The 26,132-nt window shown below is 42.4% G+C and overlaps 1 protein-coding gene across 1 annotated transcript in view; it reads right to left on the bottom strand.

The window, feature by feature from the left end:
• Window positions 1–26,132, bottom strand: part of LOC137623238 (acid ceramidase-like) — a 100,694-nt gene that overhangs the window by 52,330 nt on the left and 22,232 nt on the right. Inside the window, exons 4-6 of the mRNA XM_068353977.1 lie at window positions 16,766–16,855; window positions 6,908–7,101; window positions 5,052–5,196 (exon numbers count right to left, since the gene is read on the bottom strand). Coding sequence (XP_068210078.1) covers window positions 5,052–5,196; window positions 6,908–7,101; window positions 16,766–16,855 — 429 coding nt within the window. The remainder of the gene's footprint in view (window positions 1–5,051; window positions 5,197–6,907; window positions 7,102–16,765; window positions 16,856–26,132) is intronic.

Raw genomic sequence — 26,132 nt, forward strand, 5'->3', positions numbered from 1 at the left:
AGAAAGTAAGGAAAATTGAATCATGATTGATTTTCAATATAAATGAAACTTTGAGGAGCAACAAAGATATCATTTGTTAGAGAGATAGAGAGAGGTAAGGAATGGGAGGTAGTGAAAAGTAGCCCACAGAGAGAGAGAGAGAGAGAGAGAGAGAGAGAGAGAGAGAGAGAGAGAGAGAGAGAGAGAGAGAGAGAGATAGGTAGAGAGAGAGAGAGAGAGAGAGAGATAGAGGGGGGTTTAAATGTAATAAACAAAAAAATTTGATAGGTTATAACACATTGGTGCTTATGTAATATCAACTGTATACTGTAGACGGTTTGAATAAGTTAAGAAATGGTATAAATGATACTTTGTTAGTGTATTCGTACACACTCAAGAGCGGCAGCTAGATGACAGCTGATCTAATCACAGCCAAAAGTAAAAAAAAAAAAAGTCAACAATACTCGATTTTTAAAACACACCCGAAATTTAAAAACAAAAGTACACGCTTTCTTAATGTGCAATTAACTATTTAAAGAGTGGCAATTTTCTAGAATAAAATGATATTTCCCAAAAAATAGTGGTTTGCTGATGAAATCGGATGCCCTATTTTTAGCTAAGATTGAAATGGATTTAGACTCGGCCTAATTATTTCGTTTCGTATTTAATTGACACTAAGAAAACTAATTTTAGTTTCTTCATCTAAATGTAAGTATTGTATAACACGAAGAGAGAGAGAGAGAGAGAGAGAGAGAGAGAGAGAGAGAGAGAGAGAGAATGAATCAGCTGTTGTAATCAAATGGCGTGTTTTTGTTTCGTGAGAATTTCATTGCCACGACTTTAACAACAACATACTGTACTGAACTTTACAGTATTATACAGACTACTGTAATATGATAAAGTAAAATATTTGTAATCTATTTTATATGAAATGGGGCTATTTTTGTTTTGTTTAAAATTTACATTTGCGTATGTAAAACAACTCTCTCTCTCTCTCTCTCTCTCTCTCTCTCTCTCTCTCTCTCTCTCTCTCTCTCTCTCTCTCTCTCTCTCTCGTAGATTGTTTTCCTGCTTTGCTACGTATGTATGATTTTATATAGATACGGTAAATAATATTTGTAATAACATATTTTATAAAAGCTTTTACTGTAATATCATTATTTATCACTTTCATCATGCGGGTTAAATTCCTTAGTTTGTTTACTGAGCGTACTTTATGACGGCGTCATAAAGAAAAAAATTTCATTTGGAAGTCCTAAGAAAAATTAAGTAAAACATTAGTAATAACCAAATCAACATACTGTACTGAATAATCAATATAATTGATGCAAAAACTAACCTATAAACAGATGTGTAAATGCGTCTGTTTCTTCATTAGGATCAGAGATAAACGTAAACAAAACATTGGTTGCCATTTTTTATCGTGCTTTTTGGCGTGTTTAGGAAACGCATGATATAAAGTCGCCTTTAATATTTGTGCCTGTTTTAGTTTAGGGTACTGTATTACATGCATTAAGTGTTCTGTACATTAAAGGGTAGTTTGTTAACAGTACTACGTACAAGGGAAGGTTTTAAAAGTCTGAATATACATGTTAAATAAATAGGTAAATATGGTGTTACTACTTCGCGGATTTTCACCTATCGCGGCCGCGTCTGGAACCTATCTACCGCGATAAACGAGGGTTCACTGTACACTTAATACAGAATGTAGATTTTTTAGTAACTTTCTAAATCCCTGCTGTCTCGCTCCATTTCCAGACCCTAGAACTTTGTAACTTTGATGTACCATTAAGGAGCACTTAGAAGATTTTGCATTTTGAATTCAACTTTGTAATCTGTGACTTTAACATTTTCAAGATAATTCAACGCTACCGTAACTGATTATTTATGTGCTCAATAAGCTTGTGAATTACTTTTTGTTAAATACACGAACTGTAGAAAAAGATACAGAGTAACATCTGGCATTATCCTCGTTTCCCATATTTTCATGTCTTAAGCCACAATTACCAAACGGCTACTCGTGGCAGCAGTAAAGGGATAACACTAACGTTAACATACCCCGCTCTTCTTCCCTTCCTAAAATGGCCAGGTTGGGAGACTTGAAAGAGCTGCCCATGCACAGGGCCCCTTGGAGAAGAAGTTCCAGGAAGTCCTAATCATAGTCTAAATAAAATTGTGGCAATCTTCTTCCCCAACAGTCATGAAGGCATGGGGCACAACGAAGGTTTGGCCACAAACATCGTTGAAGGCCTAAGGCCCTTAAAGATTATTGAGCAGTGGATCAAGGCCTCCTGCAAAGTAGTCAACTTCTCCACCACTGTCAGGACATGTCTCTTTGGCAAACATAATGAGGACTCCCATGACAAAGTGCTCCGTAGGGCATGCACCACCTCTAGACCATCCTGCTTTGGGTACCTGGACATCAATGTGTCTCTCTTCAAAATCCAGTTGGCCGACTGATTTTCCAGCTGGTGTGCCAAAGAGGTCACTGCCTTTCCGCCAAAAAGCATGAGCCTACTGTAATTCTCCAAAGAGTTGTAAGATGATAACCCCATCATCTTTGCAAAGTATACATAGAGCTAGGCCATTGGTTATACCATAAGACTGCTTGAAGGGCAATCATGACAAATGGCTGCCGACTAAGAAGTCTAAGGCAGAGTGGATGGACCAGAAGACTGGCACATAGAACCTTCACTGCATAAAAAGTGCTGGGGTGAAGGATCTTGCTAGACAAACTGACCACAAGAGTGATCTCAGATCCATAGATCTGATCGTCTACATGACTCAGGGCCGACCATGGCAGATGCAGAAAAAGACTTCACCCTTGAGGGGTGCCAAAATGCCAATCAATGACCAAGGTCCAAATTAAAGCTGGTGCCATATTCACTACACCTAGTTTGTTGCACTCTCATAGTGTATGAGCACAAGAACTTCCACAAAGGAGCACTCCAACTCTGGGTTCTCCACTTCTGTTGGTACCTGACCAAGGACCACTGCCTTTGGAACAAAATTATTCTGAGCACCCACATCTCTTACAAGGGCCTAAAGCTTGGAAGGCTTCACAGAAAATCTATCTCCCCCAAGATTAAGAGCACTCTAAGCCAAAGGACTGAGCAACATAATCAGAACCCGTGACATACCAGACTTGTCATAAAGGCAAAAAATATCTCTGGGGCAGATCAAAGTAAAGAAAAAAACAGGTACCTTGTACCCTGCTCTGTATTGATTGTGGAGGAGAGTAGGATGTAGCTCCATGCTCATGAGCACAGAGGCATGACCCTTAAATCACCAATTTGCACCAGCCAGCAACAATGTCTGAATGAGGTGCCTTCTTTTCAACTCAATGTACCAAAGTACTCCTATCTGAGAAGGGATCAGCATTTCCTCCCTCCAGGGAGAAAAATAAAAGGAGCCTGGCCAATGGAAAGAGTGCACAAGCTCCCACAGGTCTAGGAGCCAGCTGAGAGCCATCCTCTACTCTCAAAAGAATAGTCAGAATCAGAATAAGAAGAAAAGGAGGACAAAGAGGACAAAAAAGGAGAGAAGAAAAAGGAGGAGGATGAGAGGGAGGAGCATACCGTATTTAATTCTTCCTCTTACCACCTTTCCTCCCAGGCTCTACAAACAAAGGCGTCCAGGTCTGAGCTATAACTGATGATGCTCCCTAACAGGGAGTAACCACAGGAGTTGCCAAAACAGGAACAAAAACACTGGGGGTCGCTTATCACAGGGGAAGTGGTATGCATTATTGTGGCCACTGGCAAAACAGTCACTAGCCTTTGAGAAGGTGTCACAGGGACTGGGGTTACTGGCAAAGGGATAATGGAAGCCACAGTCCCCAGAGTGACAGGCACAGGGATAACAGGAGCCACAGGCCCCATGGTAACAAGCACAAAAGCAACCTGCAAACTTCTTCAACATTAACTTGGGCATTGCCAAGGATGATGCCAGAGAATCCTTTGTTTTTATTCCACTTCATAAAGCAAACACTCACCAGTCGGCACACGGGAATGATTGTAAACAATCAAAGCCCCTACAAGAAGCAAAGAGTGTGTGAATCTATAACTAGATTTACCATAAACCTGTCATAGCATCCACCAAAACTTCCCCCTCCCCCATTTACAAACATCTTGCTTTGCGTCCATGATAAGTACAAACCCAACAATCAACTATTCAAATAAAGTATAAAGAAAAACATTAACACCCTTTGGATACATCTGTACTCCTTGCAGACAAAGGCAAAACTAAAGTCTTTGAGAGGAAAGTGAGCAGGCTACTTGCTGTGTTCACCAACCATTGTTAACTGCCTCGTTAACAAATTTAAAAGCCGTTCCAGCACTGCTAAAGATATATCTTATTTTAAAGGACGAAAGGTTTGTATGCACGTGGCAACAAATCAATGTAATAGTACAATAAGTTGTGTATAGATTTACCTCTTCCTTTAAAAAAATAAATGACACTTAAAGACTTAATATCTTAAAGACTAACTTAAAATTATAAGTACATCAAAATATTATTACATCATGAAGTTTCCAATAGCACAGACATCTAGCATTACAAGAAAACCTATCATGATCTAAAAAGAGGTAACTAGCTCATTGCACAAGGCCTTTCAGACCCATGGGAGTTAACATGGGAAGCACACCAAACAGTACCAGATGTTCTTTGAAGCTATGTTGCTTTCTGACTTGTACTTTCCTCAAAGCCGTTCATATTCTTTAACTCAATTTTGCTTGTACAGTATTTTCAATTCTAATTTAAAAAATTACTTTTGGTTGAGTCTCAATAAATAATTCTGCTACTGTGATAATTATTCTCTTGATTCTTTGGTTACTATCCATCTAAGTACTGATCAAAACCAATGTAGCTGAACTCTTCACTATTCAACATATAAATACCTGATACAAACTAAAGCTCTAGTTGCATAAGTTATCCATTCAAGATATTTTCAAATTCAAATAGATACTAATGAAACAAGCAACCTACCACTAGATCCTCATAACATCACAGTATAGTACTGTATATACAACTACTGAACTTTGCATTTGAAAGAAGCACTGATTTCCACTAACTTTTTGAACTGCTGTAAGAATTCCAACATAGCCAACAAAACTTGTGGACTCAAAGATGATCTTCCCTTCTTTTTCAAATTGCAAGTTGACGGTCAAAGGATGGAGGAGTTCCGCTACTTTCCATGTCTTGTTTTTCTTGTCCCATCTTTGTGATATTATCAAATAAACAAAAAATATAATAAAAATTAAGTTATGAAGGTTACAACCATAAAATTAGATAGGGTTAAAGAGTACTTTGCATGTCAAAAAGATATTGCTTTTAACTATAATTCCATATAATAAATATCAAGTCAAGTAATTAAAAACTAATTAAAGTGAGTTTTGGTTGATATGATATCAGTTTTAAGGACTGCATCTATATGATACGGTCATGATTTATGACACCAGGCTCTATTTTTCAATAATTTGATGTCTAAATAAACACAACTTAGAATATTGTTACTTAAAAATCTTTGCTCAGGTAAAGTAAGTTCACTAATTTTTTTTTATTTACTCTACTTCTGAACACTATTGCTGACACATAAGAGTTCCTGGTCGATTTTTTTTTACTTTTTTGTAGCATCATGGGTAAGAATGATGAGTTGCATCATGGGATATGAATGTCAACAACATTCAGAATTTTCAATTACTTTTAAAGTAAAATCAAAGGTAAGTGAGCAATGCTAAAACATACAGGTTCTTTAGTTTTCAGAGTGACAAATCACAGTCATTCTTTCAACTTACTTCACTTATATTGGGAATCAGTAGTGTACACAATAGATACGGTTAAATTCTAAAAAAAAAATTACAAGCTAATGTTCATTAATAGCAGAATATAGATATCTATATGTTTTCTGCTAAAATAGCAAACAGCTAACTACTGAACATCTGAAAATAAGTGTCTTATAATACTATACAAGAGTACACGAGCCGTCAAAAATGACGTCTAAATACCTATGCTGTATAATGTAGATATGCACACACACACGCGCATATATGCATTCAACTCTTCCCACCCCTTCCCCCTTTCCTAACAACAACCTGCTGGTTCAGCAATTTTTGGGAAACTGGTTTCCAAGTGTAAATCTCAAGGTGCTCCTTCTCACCAGGGTATGACTTTTCCTTTTTCCCCCTATGAGAGGCATTGGGAGGGTCCAAGCATGACAGGAAAGAAATACAATTATATATAAGGTGAGAAATGTTGCTCTTGTTATATGGGGGAGGATGTTTAATTGTACTGTTTACCTAAAATTTCTCAATGTCACTATATTTAGTACATGTACACTATTCATTTTTCACTCAAATATTTTTCTCAATTTTTTTCTGAACAAATACAGCACTTGTTCTCAATAGGGATTCATGGGAGATATTCAACTGATAAAATATATAAACAATGATCTGAAATAAAAATCTTCGCTAGCTGGTGATTGTTGCTAGTGCTAAGCTAAATAGTTTACTGCCAGCAAATTTTTCTTAAAATAGAAAATTCTTGATATGGCTTAAATTGAAAAACACCATGCTGGTTTAATCTACAGCAAACAGGAACTCCCAAAGTGCACACTTATATAAAAAGAAAACATCTAGGTTTTGAAGGGTCACATGTTGTGAGGCGAGATTGGATATTGGAGCGCTCTACATACACTAAAAACTTTGACCATATGGGTCTAACCAAACAGTAAATACTGTACCATAAAAATTACTTAATTCAAGTACATGTTAAGTTCTGTCAGGCCCAGTGCCTTGCAGTGCCCTTTTTGGGCATACAATGCTATTTGGCAGTTAAAAGCTGTTATTTCGAACACCAATTATATGAAATGAACAAATGAGCAATTGTTAAAGCAGTGGATAGTATCTCATGAGAATAAAAATGTTCTTACCCTAGAAATAAACCTGTGTCTAGATTTCTTCCATGAAAAATATTGCCATCAGCATCTTGTGCCACTATGGAGGTACACAAAGTGAAGACTTCATAGAAGACATTGTACATGGTTATCACAGAAGGAGGCAGATTGGAATAACCCGCAATTCCAATAATTTCTTCATAGTAAGGGTATGGTAATGTAGCAGCAAGCTATAAATATAAAAAATTAAAACTTGATTCTCAAATGTCAAAACACCATATCATCACCAAAACTACATATATTGTAAAAGATAAAAGCATAGAAAAAATTACAATTTGTCCTAAATTGTATGTTTCCTAGCTATACAAACCCGTAAACATTTAATATAGGAATTCGCTTCAGTGCAGCTGAAATAACCAAAGAGAGAGAGAACAAAGCAGTTGTGCTGATTGGTTGGCTGGGGGTATGGGGTGGAGCTTAGCTTCAACCCCCACCAGCCCGCTTTCCTCATTCAAATGCTTTAGGCTCAATGTAGAACATGAGAAGGGTTGTAGGCGCGGGCATTTATATCAAATGATTACGGGTTTGTATAGCTAGGAAAAATACAATTTAGGACAAATTGTCATTTGCTCCGATGCAATATACAAACCTCGTAATCATTTAATATAGGAAGACTCACTGGTTGGTGGGAGGTCTGCCTTTCCTGCTTGTGAACAGTTAACTGCCTGGATATAGACCTGGTCTCAAATGAGAACAGAGGACTAAATCCACCTAGCCTTGTCTCTCGACGCGACATGACGATGGTGGGGTCTGAGAGACTGAGAGCCGAGTCGCACGATGGGCAAGAGCATCGCGCGACCTGAGAGCGTGAATGTAGGAGAAACTCGACCCTAGGGTCGCAGTGACTGGATAAACCTACATAACCAAAAGGCAAAGGCTTTATACATTCACCGTCTTCCCTGCCTAGCAGAAGATGGGGGAAGAATACCTGTAAACAAACTCTAGCAATCTTACCTGGGAAGACTTGTCTTGATGTATGGGACTCCAAGGGAGGAGACAGAGAGAAAGGCAGAACACATGCACACTGCCAAACATACCATAAAAAACAAGACAAGAGACTTCCCTGTCCAGGAGGAACTGGAGAGGTCCGACAATATAGCTTAAGCCGCTACCACAGGGCCAACAACAAAGGTGTTCAAGGACTTGTGCGTAAACTCCCTCAAGTAAAATGCCATAAAGGTGGTCTGGCATTTCCAAACGCCAGCCTTCAGCACTTGGCCAACTACAAGATTTCTCTTGAAAGTGACTGTGGGGCAATGCCCCTGATCTTATGAGCTTTAACCCTCGCTGGTGCTTAGACTCTTGAAGTCTCATACACCTTGCGGATGGTTTCACGGATCCAGAAGGATATCGTGTTCCTCGACACCTCCCTCTTAGCTCTGCCGGTGCTAACGAAGAGTCGTCGACATTCAGGTCTGAGATGTCGAGTTTGCTTAAGATAGCGCTGGAGACACCTGACAGGACAGAGAAGCCTCTCACCTGAACCGCCAATCGTCGCATCCGGTAAAGAAGGAATAGTGAAGGCCTCGAACCTGGGATCGTGGATCGCTAGGTTCTGAGTCTTGGTAACAAACTCTGGCACAAAACTCAAGGAGATCTCCTTCCATCCCTCTGCGTAAGTGACATTACAAGAGAGGGCGTGTAACTCCCCAACTCTCTTTGCCGATGCTAAGGCTAGCAGAAAAAGTCTGAGGCACGGCTCAAGGGTTCGTACGGAGCACGAGTAAGAGACCAGAGAACTAAAGCGACATCCAACTGGGGAACTCAAAGTTCCCTCGGGGGACACGACTGTTCGAAGCTCTTAATGAGCATAGAAATCTCGAGGGCGTTGGGGATATCTATGCCCTTCAGATGGGACACCATTGCAAGGGCAGACTTGTACCCTTTAATGGCAGAAACCGAAAGGAGCTTATCTCAGCGAAGAAAGACTAGGATGTCTGCGATCTGAGTCAGAGAGGCTCCGACCGGAGAGATACCCCTTCCAATACACCAATCACAGAAGACCGACCACTTCCCCCAGTAGACTGAGGAGAAGGATATTCTAAGGTACCCTGACATCTTTCTCGCAGCGAGTCGCGAAAAGCTTCGTGTTCTGAGGAGATGCTGGATAGTCTCCACGCGTGAAGTCTGAGCGACTGCACCGCCTGGTGGTACCTGTTTGACAAGGGTTGCCGAAGGAGATTGGGCCAGTGTGGTAGCTCTCTCAGTTCCTCGACCAGGAGCAACAACAGATCGGGAAACCACTCTTTGTGTAGCCATAGTGGAGCAATGAGAGTCATCCTGAGTCCTGGGATTACTAGGACCCGGGACAGGACTGCGCGAAGCAAGCAATAGGGGGAAACGCGTAGCAATTCAGTCGATCCCAAGGATGTTGCAGTGCATCCTTGAACGCACCCGCTGTAGTGGTTTGCGGACTGTGGCCAGAGGTAGCACCCGAACTGCCTAGTGTCTGAATGCCGACCACAACCCAACGTTCACTACACAACAAATATACAACGGTGGAATACCCAAAAAACCTAAGTAACAGGTCAAGAAAACTGAACACTGGGCACCACCCCTTGATTTATACTGGGCTAGGGGACCCAGCTAGAATCTTACTTCCTTCTTAAATTCCCTTTCCTTGGGCTAGCTGGATTAACATGTAAGATGAACGTTGATTCATTTCTGGGAAAAATGAGCAGTATATGTGAATAGCTTGAATTTAAGGTTAGATAGCTTCAAGTTTAAGTAAGGGTCAGAACATTAGGTGAAAGGGAACATTTATCAATTGATAATGGGACACAGTGTGGGAGGAAAAAATTATAATAAATGACTTATTAGAAAGGTTAAAAAAACAATGGCTGAGAGAGGGACACTGTGTTGTAAGGAACTGGAATGAATTTTAGTCTTTATATAAAAACAAAAAATATTTATTTGTAAATGAAACAAAAAAAAAAAAACTGTTAGGAATACATTAACATTGTTTTGTCAATTTAAATAATCAATTAAAGGCAAAATTAGCATTCCTTTACACTCCAGCCTTACAAAAAAAAAAAAAAACACGATAAACAAAAGAAATAAACACTTCAGAATAATCTTAATGCATATTGTACAAGCAAGAGAAAAATACTAAGTTACATGCAAGCTATATCACTACACAGTTACAAAACGGAACTTTAAAATCCTAAAAAAACCATGACTGCAGAACCTGAGGATTTGAAAGACTTAGAAATATTAGGGTTCTCAACATAGCCTCTAAAACAAAATAAACATTACTACAGAACTAAGCTTAAAGAAGAACCCCGCAACACTATGATTTTATGACATCTGTAATGACCAGTAATAACCTTTAACACTTACTATCTAATGAACCATCTATAAATTAAATATAACTGTGAAAAATACTGTACTGCAATAATTTTCCCTCAAAGCAACACTGTCCACAACAATATTCTGTCCACCATTAGGCTGCAAAGTTGCTTAAAAATTTGCAGCATTCTGGATAGTATGGCCGCACACGACGCTGTGCAGGTCTCTGTGGGCCCACAATAGCAATGTCTAGAAATTCTCCGATTGCAAACCCGCACCGTGACAAAGTTTCGTTGTCATCGAAAATTTTCTCATCAACAACAGTAATGCCTAAATCTCTCCTCCTTGGAAAGGGTTTTGATACTGTATTTCTGGAACAATTCAGACTAAACTCGAACACATTCACTCTCCTCCTAACAACTGAATAACTATTAATGTTTATGACACACTCTCATATAACAACACAATATCATACTTCTAGTTAAAAGGCACGATAATATGAATACAGAGCAGCATCACAGACCACTACACACTGGAAACAGGCAATGATCAACCTTCATTATTCTATGTATTCAGCAGAATGGTCTCAGCCTCTTTCCTATATACAGGTTCAGTGCTTATTCTAAATTCTCTAGAGAATACACTAATCCTCTCTCCCTACTGCGTGTAGGGGGCTGCTGTCAATAACTGTTAAAAAGATAATAATGGATTAAACCATTTTGGGGGGGCACAGAGAGATATATAAATTAAGTGTTTCATAACTACAGTATATAAAACATTTATTTCATACACACAAACCATTTAGCTTTCTTTGACACAAACCCCTATGTATTACACCGCGGGATCTGGTACCGGAGAGCAAAACACGTGAAGATTGGCGTTGTGCCGTGTTGTGAATAGGTCGATGTATGGTTCTCCCCAGAGGTCGAGTATTCGACTTGCTACCCAAGGTTGAAAAGACCATTCTGCCCCTATTACCTGGTCTCTGTAACTTAGGGCGTCTGCCAGAACATTTCTCTTGCCCGGAATGTACCTCGCTGACAAGGTTACGTGTTGACTTTCTGCCCACAGAAACACCCGCCTCGTCAACTGCTGCAAGGGACGTACGCGACCACGGACGTGTTGTCGCTCATCAGCTATACCAAGTGCTCTTTCAAACGAGCCTGGAAATGAATGAGTGCTCTCATGACTGACATAATTCCACCACGTTAATGTGCAGGTGTTTCTCCTCTTCCGACCACACACCTGACACGACTAGGTCATGCTGTTTTTCCAACTAGGGTTGTTGCTTAGCAAGTAATAATACTAATAATAATAACTGTTTTAAGGCTAGAATGGCTGCCCTCATCTCCAAGACATTTATATGCTGGTGCCTTTCGGACTCTGACCAAAGCCCAGAGGCCGTGTAGTGCAGCATGTGAGGCCCTCCCCCCTCTTTTTGATGCATCAGAGCATTCATTCTGAGGGAGGAACGAGAGGGTCAACCCCTTGGCGGAGATTCTCGTCTACCACCCATCTCAGGTCCGTTCGCTGCTGGGGTCCCAAAGGGACCAGCATATCCGGAGTCATCGTGCTGAACCCACCTCGATTTTAGTTGCCACTGAAGAGCTTGAATTTGGAAGCGGCCATTGCTAACTAGATGGACCAGGGATGTCAGGCGACCTATGAGATATAACAAACGCTGGGCTGAGAGTGTGTCTCGTTAGATTCTATCATCAGATGGAGAGATTTCCTGCAGGCTGGTGTTGATTATCATACCTAGGTATACCAGTTTCTGAGAGATGCAGGGATGACTTCTTGAGATTTACCATGATCCCCAGACCTTGGTAAAATGTGAGGAGTCTGTCTCGGAGCTGAAGAAGGGTTGCCGCTCGACTGTCCGGGTACCCGATAAAAGAAAGGTAGCCATCGACTTTCTAGTTGACCCCTTGGACCATTCCTCGGTCTTAATGGGGTGTCCAACTGACTCCAACCACAGGTCCAGCCACAAACTAGTCTGTATGGTATACTTCACGACCTTCTCTGTGTTCAGGGCTTCTGCAGCCAAGGAGACCGGTAAACTAACGAGTCTACGGCCGGAGAGCCCCCTATTTAAGACCTCTATAGCAGGATCTAGAGGGAGGGCCGAGAGGGTTTCATCTTATACCTCAAAGTGCCTCCTCTGCTGGACAAAGGGAGGTGGAAGGAGTTTTGAGGAGGAGCCTGTGCAAAGAGAACTAGTGGAACTGGCTATCTGAGCAAAGGCCTTCTTTATGGCCCATTTTAATACCCTAGACCAGGACAAAGCGGCGCTGGCCTTGAGAGGTTGCCAAGTGCCATAGATGTGATCGAGAACGGTGTCCTTGCCCTCTTGAGAGGCCACAGCCGCATCATCTAGGCCATTAATGGCCCTCGAGCAGGCCAAGACCTGCCAAAAAGTATAACCGGTATATCTAGGGGTAGCGGCCCTAGGAAGGCAGTCGTCAATCTCGGAATTCTGTTCTTCATCCACCCATAGAAGCCCAGGGTGGATCATAGTCAGCATTGTGTCTGCTGTTGTGGAAAAGGTCCTGTGGGTCTTCTCCTGGGTCTGCCAGGAAGTTCAGGCCAGGCAGTTTTTGAGGACCGTCTTCAAGTCTTTACTCTCCCTTCCGTGAGAAAGAAATTCCTCGAGCAGTGAGGATCTGAAGTTCTCCCTGCAAAGAGTGGAACCTTGGTCTTCTCTTTGAGGAGGAGATGATGGGGACTGGTACGCACTCCTGGTTGTGGACCGCTCCTCAGGCGGAATAACCTCGATGGGAGAGAGACGATAGGGGGATGTTAAAGAGATCACCCTTGGGAAACACGAACTCCGGGTTGTACAGGGATGAAGGGTGTCTCCTGGGGGAGGAGTCGGGTTCCTCTGTCTCCTCCTCTTCTTTGTTGTTAGTATGAGGGTCATCTGTACCTGTAAAAAATCCTGTTGGACCAAACGTGTGGCTCCTACAGATGCTCACATGTTCTTCATTGGGGAGATGGTCATCCGAGGTGGTATCACTTATTGTTCTAGCAGAACTAGGCGAGGGCGCGTAGTAGTAGCAACGTGTAGAGGCTCTGGAAGGTCTCGGTAAGTATGCATCCTGGGAGCACATAAGCGCTGGATCATACTTTTTTCTAGGTTTGGGAGAGTGCGAGTTGTAGGAGAGCGAGGGAAGAAGATCACGCGGGGAATAGTGATCGCGAGCAGGGCGGCGATCAAGCGTAGACTGCAAGTCACGAGGAGAATGGTAGCACGAGTGCTGTGGATTGCACTTGAGAAGATGATCACATTCACGTGTAATCTGTCTGGACAAGCAAATGTAAGGTTCCAATCTTGACAACGATATGCATCCAGATCGCGTGAAGGGCAGAAGAGCACTGAAATGCGCTGGCTTGTGGGAAACTGATCCCTTGCAGTCGCGTGGTGGCGAGCAGTAGGATGATCTCATGCTGGCGACTTCCTGGACCTATAACGAGGAGAACGTCAATCACTAGGGTCATCATGAGCGTGCCTCCTGCAGTAGGGCAAGGGTGAGCGTTGAGAAGTGCTCGCCGCGCTCCGGTGACAAGGGCACATGGGTTCCCCTGGGGGAACGGAGAACAGTCCTAGACTCAGGCACAGGAACATTCTGAGGCGACGATGATACGTGTTGAACTCGCGAGGAGTGAGCATCCTCCGAAAGAAAATCACACTCCAAAGGGCTGGAGAATGGCTGAGGCGAGGCAGGGGGATAACATTGTGAAAAAATTAATACTATCGTTAGGGAAAGTACAACTTATTTTTATGTTTTCATTGTATATATATTATCATATGTGTTCTCTGTTATATTTTTGGTCCTACGCATTGTCTAGGGTAAAAACAATTTTGCAGCACGTCCTACTCTCTGTAGGGTTTGGAGAGGCAACTAGAAGTTGAGACAAGCCGTTAAGCTTGAAGTTTGTTTCTGTCTTAGTCAGGAATAAATCTGCATGATCCACCTGAGTATGTTGCTAGTCTGCCTAGGGGAAGACAGTTATAAGTAAGGTTGCCGGGATCTTCTAGTTTTGTCACATGAATTGCAATCCTTGTTTTATGAACCCTTTGATCGTGAGGCAAGCTACTGGTATTTGCCCAAACAGATACACAGTTAGGTGTGCCTTTGTTTATACTTGTACTGTATTGGAACACTTAGGAGTGTCCCACATGTGAATAATTTCTTGTTTGTTTGTTATTTGTGGAGCTGGAGTGTAAGGGATGATAATTTTGCCTTTAATTGATTATTTGAATCGACCAAACAATGTTAATGTATTCCAAACAATTTTTTTTCCCTTTACAAATAAATGTTATTTTGCTTGTTTTTATGAATACAGCATTTCATTTCAGTTTCTTACACTATGATATCCGTTTCTCAGCCACGTTTTTTTTCATCTTTCAAATAAGTTATCATAAGTTCTTTTCTCCCACACTGTGTCTTGCTGTCAGATTGAAGAAAAATTTTCCCTTTTACCTAATGTTCGGACATTTCTTTACTCAAATTTGAAACCATCTTACCTAAAGAATATATAGCTATATAAATACTGCTAATTTCCCAGAAATGAATTAACGGTCATCTTACATCTTACTGTAATCCAGCTAGCCCAAGGAAAGGGAATTTAGGAAGGAAGAAAGATTCTAGCTGGGTCCCCTTGCCCAGTATAAATCAAGGGGTGGTGCCCAGTACTCCGTTCTGTTGAACTGTTACTTAGGTTTTTGGGTATTCTACCGTTGTATATTTGTTGGGTAGTGAACGTCGGGTTGTGGTCGACATTCGGACACTAGGCAGTTCGGGTCTACCTCTGCCCACAGTCCGCAAACCACTACAACATACTGAACCCTGTGGACACCACTGAGGGGATGACCTCACCTGTGAATGGGAATGGTAACCACCCAACGGAACAGAAATATGCCTTGGACCTTGCTCCCCTTTCGCAGACTGAGCGAACTCTAAACGAGGGGTAGCGCAGGCGAAGGTAGGAAACTCCGTCCCAGCAGAACCTCGCTGGCAGCAGAAGCAGGGAACTCATCCGGCACGAAACCTTCAAGGTCCCTCAGAGGGAGATCAACTCCACCTCTAGGGAAGCCAGTGTTAGCTTCCTTTCAGCTCCCAACTGCAGCAGCTCAACGAGACCTTCCTTGGACCACCAACGCCAAAAGAAGGCCAAATCTGCAAATGATCATCAAGAGAAAAGGAAGCCCCTACGGGAAAGGATGGCGGGGCATCGCTAGGGGGAAGTGACAGCCCCCTTTGAACCTAAGGGTCGTTCTGGTGCGTTAATCAGTTAACACTCCTGTTTGATCATTCCCCTGGGGGAAACAAGCGAGCAGGAGCTTCAGGAAGAGATCAAGGGATTAAAGAAGTGTCTTAGGTTTCTTCGACTTCGAGGAAGACCCCGAAGGAGAAGAGTCTTTCTTAGACATCTTTTTACGCCGTCATCAAAATTTCTCCCACTGGGAGGAAGACCACTCCCGGCATTCCTCGCAGGTATCGTCCTGCGTACAAGGCCATCCTCTGCAGGCCAGACACAACGAGTGGAGGTAGGTCTCGACCGAGGACATGAAGGTAGTGCATTTGCGCTCCTCAGGTTCTGGACATGTCTGCATGACGGTCTAAGATGAAAACAGTCACACCTGTAAAAAAGAGAAAGCAAAACAATGTTAGTCAAATGGCAGTCAGAATTGGGAGACAGAGAGAGACAACATCCGCTCTTGGCCGAGCCAAAAGAAAATAATTGACGAGACAACATCAGTGTGTGTGTGTGTGAGTGGGGTAGCTAGTACTAACCCCCTAACCCTTATGGCTAGTCTTCCATCTTCGCTGAAAATATATCCCTAATATGAAGCAAAAGGGATTGCATTTATTGTCGGAACAAACAAAATTTAATACATAAAGGTGCAAACCAAATGTTAACTTGAATAAGTATGAAGCCCAAGGCGGTCACCTATAAGCTGAACAGAACTTAAAACGAAGGAATATAAACGATCAAACTTCTTGTAAGCATAAAGAGAAAATGCCCTCGCGAAGACAAGTGCACTACTCTCACTAACATACAAAGCAATTCCTGAAGGCAACCCACTTGATAATTAAATCAAAGCAACAAATAAAATGCTAAAGTTTGTTGGTGAGGTGATTCCAAGTAACCAATATTAATGATAAAATCAAATAATTAACACATCCTTGGTAAACTACTTATATTCTACTTCAGTTCTTGGTTATTTTTAACTTGAAAAGCAGCATTCTATTGAACACCTAAAAATAAATCTATGGCTTCCAAAACTTTTGGAAATGCCTTAATGAAGCAGCTAAAAGTGGAATAAAAATCACCAATTGAAGAAATTTCAGAGACTGGGCAATTAGGTAAGGCAAGGTCTTACCAAAGTTGCCATTAGTCACTTGGTGTTGTCCTTCTTGAAGGAACAATTGGAATTTTTTCAGGATAACGTGCTGTTGAGTTGGCTTCAGGGACAAAGCAATATGAACATTAGGAGAGATTCATAGAAATAATTATAATCATAATTAAAAGAGTACTTACAGAGTCAAGATTTTTCATAATTGTGCTAAAAATCTTTTTGCCGGCTAAGGATTCCATGAGATCCGTAACATCATCTATCAAGCTGTGTAACTGTAAAAAGATTAAACATTATTTACATAATCTTAAATACCGACATAATATAAAACCAAAGCAAATTCTTAGCAAGCTATTTTGGTTTAGCTTTAAGAATGGTATGAAATTTACCCTCTTGAACAATCATACATACAAAATGACAATTTACTAAATTTCATCACAGTAAAATGTTATTTTCATTAGTAAAATAAATTTTTGAATATACTTACCCGATAATCATGTAGCTGTCAACTCCGTTGCCCGACAGAATTCTACGGAAGGGATACGCCAGCGATCGCTATACAAGAGGGGGGTGTACTTCACAAGCGCCACCTGTGGCCAGGTACTGCAGTACTTCTTGTTGACACCACTTCAATTTTTCCTCGGTCCACTGGTTCTATGGGGAGGAAGGGTGGGTCAATTAAATCATGATTATCGGGTAAGTATATTCAAAAATTTATTTTACTAATGAAAATAACATTTTTCAATATTAAACTTACCCGATAATCATGTAGCTGATTCACACCCAGGGAGGTGGGTGAAAACCAGTGTACATGTATATCAAGAAGCTAAGTATCCCGTATTTCATATTATCAGTTATTCAAAATAACAATGAAATTACAAGTACCTGGTAAGGAAGTCGACTTGAGCCATTACTCTGCCTTAAATAAGTTCATCTTCCTTACTGAGCGCAGCGTTCCTCTTAGGAGGCTGAACAACTCTAAGGTGCTGAAGTATCAAGGGCTGCAACCCATACTAAAGGACCTCATCACAACCTTTAACCTCGGCGCTTCTCAAGAAAGAATTGACCACCCGCCAAATCAACAAGGATGTGGAAGGCTTCTTAGCCGACCGTACAACCCATAAAAAGTATTCAAGAGAAAGGTTAAAAGGTTATGGGATTATGGGAATGTAGTGGCTGAGCCCTCGCCTACTACTGCATTCGTTGCTACGAATGGTCCCAGGGTGTAGCAGTACTCGTAAAGAGACTGGACATCTTTGAGATAGAATGATGCGAACACTGAATTGCTTCTCCAATAGCTTGCATCCATAACACTCTGCAGAGAATGGCTCTGTTTGAAGGCCACTGAAGTAGCCACAGCTCTCACTTCATGTGTCCTTACCTTCAGCAAAGCAAGGTCTTCTTCCTTCAGATGAGAATGTGCTTCTCTAATCAGAAGCCTGAATAGTAAGAAACTGAGTTCTTAGAACTTGGAAAAGAAGGTTTCTTGATAGCACACCATAAGGCTTCTGATTGTCCTCGTAAAGGTTAAGACCTTTTTAGATAGTACCTAAGAGCTCTAACTGGGCAAAGTACTCTCTCCAGTTCATTCCCCACCAAGTTGGACAGGCTTGGGATCTCGAACGACTTAGGCCAAGGACGTGAAGGAAGCTCGTTTAGCAAAAACCGAGCTGCAAGGAACATGTAGCCGTTTCAGATGTGAAAACAATGATCCTGCTGAAGGTGTGGATCTCACTTACTCTTTTAGCTGTTGTCAAGCACACGAGGAAAAGAGTTTTTAATGTGAGGTCCTAAAAAGAGGCTGATTGGAGAGGTTCAAATCTTGATGACATAAGGAACCTTAGGACCACGTCTAGATTCCAGCCTGGAGTGGACAACCGACGTTCCTTTGAGGTCTCAAAAGACCTAGGGAGGTCCTGTAGATCTTTGTTGGTGGAAAGATCCAAGCCTCTGTGGCGGAAAACCGCTGCCAACATACTTCTGTAACCCTTGATCGTAGGAGCTGAAAGGGATCTTACTTTCCTTAGATATAACAGGAAGTCAGCAATCTGGGTTACAGTGGTACTGGTTGAGGAAACTGCATTGGTCTTGTACCAGCTACGGAAGACTTCCCCTTGAGACTGATAGATTCTGAGAGTGGATGTTCTCCTTGCTTTGGCAATCGCTCTGACTGCCTCCTTCGAAAAGCCCCTAGCTCTTGAGAGTCTTTCGAAAGTCTGAAGGCAGTCAGACGAAGAGCGTGGAGGTTTGGGTGTACCTTCTTTACGTGAGGTAGACGTAGAAGGTTCACTCCTAGAGGAAGAGTCCTGGGAATGTCGACCAGCCATTGCAGTACCTCTAAGAACCATTCTCTCGCGGGCCAGAGCGGAGCCAACCAACGTCAGCCGTGTCCCTTTGCGAGAGGAGAACTTCTGAAGTACCCTGTTGACAATCTTGAACGGCGGGAATGCATACAGGTCGAGATGGAACCAATCCAGCAGAAAAGCATCCACGTGAACTGCTGCTGGGTCTGGAATCGGAGAACAATACAACAGGAGTCTCTAGGTTATCGAGGTAGCGAACAGATCTATGGTTGGCTGACCCCACAGGGCCCAAAGTCTGCTGCAAACATTCTTGTGAAGGGTCCATTCTGTGGGGATGACCTGACCCTTCCGGCTGAGGTGATCTGCCATGACATTCATACCGCCCTGAATGAACCTCGTTACCAGCGTGAGCTTTCGATCTTTAGACCAGATGAGGAGGTCCCTTGCAATCTAGAACAACTTCACGAAAGAGTCCCTCCCTGCTTGAAGATGTAAGCCAGGGCTGTGGTGTTGTCAGAGTCCACCTCCACCACTTTGTTAAGCTGGAGGGACTTGAAGTTTATCAAGGCCAGAAGAACCGCCAACAACTCCTTGCAATTGATGTGAAGTGTCCTTTGTTCCTGATTCCATGTTCCCGAGCATTCCTGTCCGTCCAAAGTCGCACCCCAGCCCGTGTCTGATGCGTCCGAGAGGAGAAGGCGGTCGGGTTTCTGAACAGCCAAAGATAGACTTCCTTGAGAAGAAAGCTGTTCTTACACCACGCGAGAGAAGACCTCCTCTCTTCGGAAACAGGAACTGAGACCGTCTCTAGCGTCATGTCCTTTATCCAGTGAGCAGCTAGATGATACTGAAGGGGGGGAGGTGGAGTCTCCCTAACACGATGAACAGGGCCAGCGATGAAAGTGTCCCTGTTAGACTCATCCACTACCTGACTGAGCATCGGTTCCTTCTCAGCATGCTCTGGATGCATTCTAGGGCTTGGAAGATCCTTGGGGCCGACGGAAAAGCCCGAAAAGCTCGACTCTGAAGATCCATACCCAGGGAGACAATGGTCTGGGATGGGACGAGCTGAGACTCCTCAAAATTGACCAGGAGGCCTAGTTCCTTGGTCAGATCCATAGTCCATCTGAGAATCTCCAGACAGCGACGACTTGTGGGAGCTCTTAAAAGCCAGTCGTCTGACGGAGCCGGACACAAGATCATGGTACTGCTGCACAGTCTGTGAACTGTCAACCATGGGGAAGCGAGGAAGTACAGTGACAACCCGAAGCTGTCTAGACTGTCTGGGTCGTACAGACAACTCCTTATCGGGTTGCTGAGGTTGCCGCACTGCGTCACAACAAGTCACTTCTGCTGGTTGTTGAACGTCTTCCCAGTGACACACTGACTCCGTAAACAAAAAAATCCTCTAACAAGGACTAAGCTTGGACTGCATGTCTTGCAACAAAGCTCAAGGTCTATGGGAGCAGGTGTGGTAACAGACGGGGTTAGCGACTGAAGTGGAACCATTACCTTCCCTGGGAGCATGTTATGCTTAAATAAAAGTCCATAGGAGGCTACGCAGCTAAAGGCTCCTCTCCAAATGACAGAGTCCTCAAGGGAATATCAGAAGGAGGGAGAAAAGCACTTTCTCATCTACAGGGACCATATCCGAGAAAAGCTAAGTTCTCTCAGTGAGGGTTTCACTGGTGCAAAAGCAGCAGACTAGAAGGCAACGTTATGAAACTGCTTGACAGTCTAGTGAGTTGGCAACAACCAAAGATGTGTGACTGAGAAGCATGCGGTAAGGTATGCAGAGCATGCTGTATGCAGAGCATGCTGTATGCAGAGCATGCTGTATGTAGAGCATGCTGTAAGGTAAGCAGAGCGTGTTGCATGGCGTGTAACATTTCTCAGAAATTCCATGACCAGTGCTAGAGCGAGTAATATCGCATTACCGTCCATTGAAAGTGCACGTGCCGAGGGAATTGATTTAGACTGTATTGTTGATGAATTTGATAGCCGGCATGATAATCGTAGAATTAAGCTACACTAAATGTACTATAATCTACTTCACCTCAGGAAAGGGAAACTCGCCCTGTTGGCAACACTGCATTACTTCATGCATGCTTGCATGGGGTTTAATATCAACATAATATTACCTTACATTCATAACTCATGATTCATTTTTGTTTAGAAGATATTTTTGCCATATTTTGCGATTTGTTAAAAATATATTGCAAGGAATACATATATATTTTTATATAAGTAATACAAATAACTTCCATTATCATAATGTTTGTGTAGGCATACATGTATATGATTACAAATGCAAGTTATGAAAGTAATGAGGTGTTATTATTGTCATTTGTTATTCCCAAGTTGAATGGGAAGAAGCTCAAGTTGAGGAAAAAGTGGCAGATGCATGCGTTGAGGTGGCTGACTCATAGCATGAGGTTGCTGCCTCAAGAGTTGCGCTTGCTGTAAGGGTTGCGGATGCGCAGTAGCAGGTTCCTGAGGAACGAGTTAAGGTTCCTGAGGTGTGAGCTGCGAGAGTTGTTGAGGTCGCTGCAGCGAGTGCTGAGGTGGCTGCCTCATTGATGGAAGAGGTTGTCGTACCTCAAGAGATTGTTGCCTCGCTGGTGGAACCACAAGCGGAAGCGGAGGAAGTAAGGCATAAGACTCCTGCTCCCATTGCTGAGGTTGCCTTAAGGAAGGTTAAGGTTGCTGCACAACGCTGGTAACTGGCAACTCAGAACGCGGTAAGGTAGCCTGAGGAACCTCAACTTCGTACGCCTGGCAGACTGGACTGCGGTGAGGCGGAGCTCTCGCAGGAGGAGGCAGAGGTTGCTGCACACCGCTGGTAACTGGCAACTCAGAACGCGGTAAGGTAGCCTGAGGAACCTCAACTTCGTACGCCTGGCAGACTGGACTGCGGAGAGGCGGAGCGTTCGCAGGAGGAGGTGTAACCTTCTCAGCCTGAAACTCACGCATTAAGACCGCAAGCTGCGACTGCATGGACTGCAGCAAAGTCGTCTTGGGATCAACAGACGATAAAGTCTGTTGAGGCAAAGCCTTAACTCTCTTAGGAGGTGTGCAGTCACCTGATGACTGAGGAGAGTCAGAGCTAACCCAATGACTGCAGCCGGGTTGTTGAACTCTAACTTCGTACGTCTGGCATAGGTCTGGACTTTACGTTTAAGAGGTCTTGAGACCTGGGACCAGCGTTTTCTCCCCGAAATTTCTTCTGCAGACGAGCAAAATAAGGGCTCAATCGTCTGCGGGTGGGAGTGACGGTCTCTGTAAGACACGCCCGCAACCACCGAGGATACTTCTGTGCGCCGATCAAGGCCTGCCGAACCCTTTTGCCCTTCGACATTGCTTCTCCCCTGGGCTTGGGAGCTTGCAAGAGGTCCCGGACTGGGAGGACGACTGGCACGCACAGAAGTACCCTCACGCACAACACTGACACACTTTGCGCTAATCACTTATCACTTTTGATTTTCTGTTTGCACTTATTTCACTGAACTCAAAACTTTAAGTGGTTTGTACCTGAAACACGCAATTCTATCCTTTCTCAAAAGTTAGTAATTGCGAAAACAGAATTACAATGTAACAGAAAAATCTAATGAAAGATAAATAATTCAGTGGCTGGAAAGAGACTAAACACTAGATCAAATAAACTACGTTTAAAATCTCTCACCGCATAAAGCTTGAGAACAAGAAAAAACTCTAGAAACATTTACCTTCTTCCCCTAAAGAGACTAGGGAGAAGAGCAAAGACGATAACAACGTTACTCGCTTGAACGAAACGTTTATCCTCCTCTTTCTCCCTCCGTCTCTATCTCTCTCTCTCTCTCTCTCTCTCTTGACTTAGAACCTGAGAGAAGAGCCCAATCATATATATCGTTAAAACATATTATTGTTAAAGGAAAAAACTGAAATATTTCCCAAAATGAAAAGTTCCTTTATTAGAATTAAAACCATTAAGTTAAGAAAGAATGAACAAAACGCTAGACACGGTTACTCTTACTGCAACGTGACACCGTGAAAATTCTCTCTCTATCGTAACGATAGAGCGCAAGTTGAACGTTCTGAACGTCAACAACTGCAGAGACAAAACAAAACGTTAGTTCAACTTTGAAAACAGTACGAGACTATCAAAGAAATTCTTTCAAAAACATTAAAATAGCATAATATGTTAACAGGTAAAACCGAAATGACGGGCTCAATGTTAATTAACTTCGGTACCAAGAAAAGACCGCCTACTATTAGGAAAGGTCGAAAATAAACAAATATAAAAATTAATTTTAATAAGTTTATAATAAAAGGAAGTTAATCGAAGAGGCCTATAAAAGGCGGAGAGATATAAAATAAATCTATAACTTTTGTTAAGCAAAATTAAGAAAGAGAGTCTATACTCTCTTAGACACCAACACTTCCGTCTAAGGGAAGGGTCGGCCATTTAAAGGTGAAAGAGAGTTCATACTCTCTTCGTCACCATAATTAATCAAATTAATTCCAAAAGTTAGCTAAGCTAATAATAAAACTTCCTGAATAGCGAAAGCTGAAATCTTAGAGCAATACTTCACCAAAAACCGTGAACAAGACTCCAAAATTATAAGCGTATCCATGAACGTCTTGCCGGAAGCACGACAGAGGAAAAATTGAAGTGGTGTCAACAAGAAGTACTGCAGTACCTGGCCACAGGTGGCGCTTGTGAAGTACACCCCCCTCTTGTATAGCGATCGCTGGCGTATCCCTTCCGTAGAATTCTGTCGGGCAACGGAGTTGACAGCTACATGATTATCGGGTAAGTTTAATATTGAAAACAAAATGTTTCTCAATGCAGATGTTGTTAAGTTAGATAGGCATAGGGAAAGGCATGTAAAACCAGAATGTTAAAATAAAACAGGTTTAATAAAACTATAAAATAGATTATTTCCATACATCCTTTTGAAAAATAGGCTATTACAGCAATTCTGAAATGCAACTCTATGACCTCAAATACAAATAAAAATGTAAAATTTCTCTCTCTGTTATCTAGCATTTATCTGGGACTCCTATTACACCCACCAACCTGCCATGTCTTGAAAGGTATGTGGAGGAAAATTGGTCATGAGGCAGCAGCAAGTTATTTAGATTAATTGAAGATGTAACACCATTAATATCATGCATTTTTTAAGTAATTTACATTTTTCCTAGCCACAGAAAGCCGAGTCTTTTAATTAGGGGGATTGTTTCAGCACGAGCCACCCGTTAAGATACTACCTCTAGAGAGTTATGGGGTCATTTGACTGAACAGACAGTACTACACTGGAACCTCCTCTCTGGTTACGGTTCACTATACCTATGCCTACACATACACCGAATAGTCTAGCCTATTCTTTACAAATTCTCCTGTCCTCATACACCTGACAACACTGACATTACCAAATAATTCTTCTTCATCCAAGGGGTGAACTACTGCACTTGTAATTGTTCAGTGGCCTCTTTCCTCTTGGTAAGGGTAGAAGAGACTCTAGCTATGGTAAGCCGCTCTTCTAGGAGAAGGACACTCCAAAATCAAACCATTGTTCTCTAGTCTTTGGTAGTGCCATAGCCTCTGTACCAGGGTCTTCCACTGTCTTGGATTAGTGTTCTCTTGCTTCTCGAACTAGGGTTGTAGCTTAGCAAGTAATAATAATAATAATAATAATAATAATAATGAGCGATTATCCAGCTGGCAACAACGCAGGGGGAGGAGCCCCATCCCCTTTCCAGATGAAAATGAGTCAGTATAAAAATCCATCAAACCATCTAATTACAGAGGACGGGAGAGATACTTCTTTAGATCTCAACTGTGGAGCTCCAAAGTGTAAATTACAGCATCAGGTGTAATACAGCACATAATGTTTCAACCATTTGATTCCCAAAAAAGGGGGACAGAAGAATTAAGAAGAAGAACCAGTCATACTATTACTAATTTGAGACTTAAATCTACATGTTACGATAGACAAAATACATCCTTGCTCTGTGAGGGAGCTGGGCTTGTTACACAACTACTTGAGCAGCTACCACAGGACCAAGCACAAGGGGGTCAAGGGACTTATGGGTATACTTTTGCAAGTAAAAGGCCGTGAAGGTGGTCTGTCTCTTACAGTTACCAGCCTTCAACACTTGGCCCACTAGCAGGTTTCTCCTGAAGGCAACCAGGGGTCCAATACCCCTGACTTCATGAGTTCTGGTTCTTACTGGAACCTCAACCCTCTCATCAGAAGGAGTATGCTCTACGGATAATCTCACAAAGCTAGAAAGCGACTTTGTTCCCAAAATCTCTTTCTTGGATCTGCCAGTGCCAACAAAATGTTTGAAACTCAGACCTGAGGTGTCGGGTCCTTTTCAGATAGCAATGCAAAGCCCTCACAGGACGCAAGAGTATCTCCTCTCGATAACTGCCCATCAGCTCCCAAAGAGAGGGGATGGAGAAAGGCTCGAACCTGAGGTCATGTGCTGCTGAACTCTGGGTTTTGGCCACAAACTCAGACACATAGATGAAAGCAACCTCCTTCCATCCCTCAGTGTGAGTAACTAAATAAAAGACCATGCAACTCATCTAGTCTCTTTGCCAATGCTAAAGCTAAGAGAAAGACAGTTTTGAGAGTTGGATCCCAGTCTGACAACCTCCTCAAAGGTTCGAACGAGGTAGGCATAAGAGCCTTGAGGACCAGAGATCCTGGGGTGGGCAAGGTTCCTTGAAACTCTTCACAATGTAATAATATTTTTAAGTGGATGTTGAAATAATAAATATGACAAATTCGTAGATAATTTGTATTTTTCCTAACTATACAAACCTTAGCTATTTATTAGGGGTTATACTTTCGGCGGAGCTGAAATGACGAGCCATTAAAATTTAGCGAGGGTTAACTACCCACACCGCTAGTTAGCGGGGGTACGGGCGGTAGCTTGCTACCACTTCCGTTCACACACCTGTGATTTAGTCACTTTGCTTGGAGGTAGAACTTCAAGGGGAATAGGGATGGCAGGCAAGTTTGTATAAATAGCTAAGGTTTGAATAGTTAGGAAAAATACAAATTATCTACGAATTTGTCATTTGTTTCGCAATTGGAATACAAACGCGCTATTTATTAGGGGTGACTCACCCATTAGGAAGGGTGGACGTCCCTGCCAATCTGGCTTTTGGCTTTGCCCGGGGGCTCCTTATCTGAGTATGTTAGTACTCAAAAATAAGGAGTCCCTGCCCTCGCTAAACCTTGCTACGCAAGGTCCG

Source organism: Palaemon carinicauda, chromosome 30 (genome assembly GCF_036898095.1).
Source record: "Palaemon carinicauda isolate YSFRI2023 chromosome 30, ASM3689809v2, whole genome shotgun sequence".
NCBI classification, from domain to species: Eukaryota; Metazoa; Arthropoda; class Malacostraca; order Decapoda; family Palaemonidae; genus Palaemon; species Palaemon carinicauda.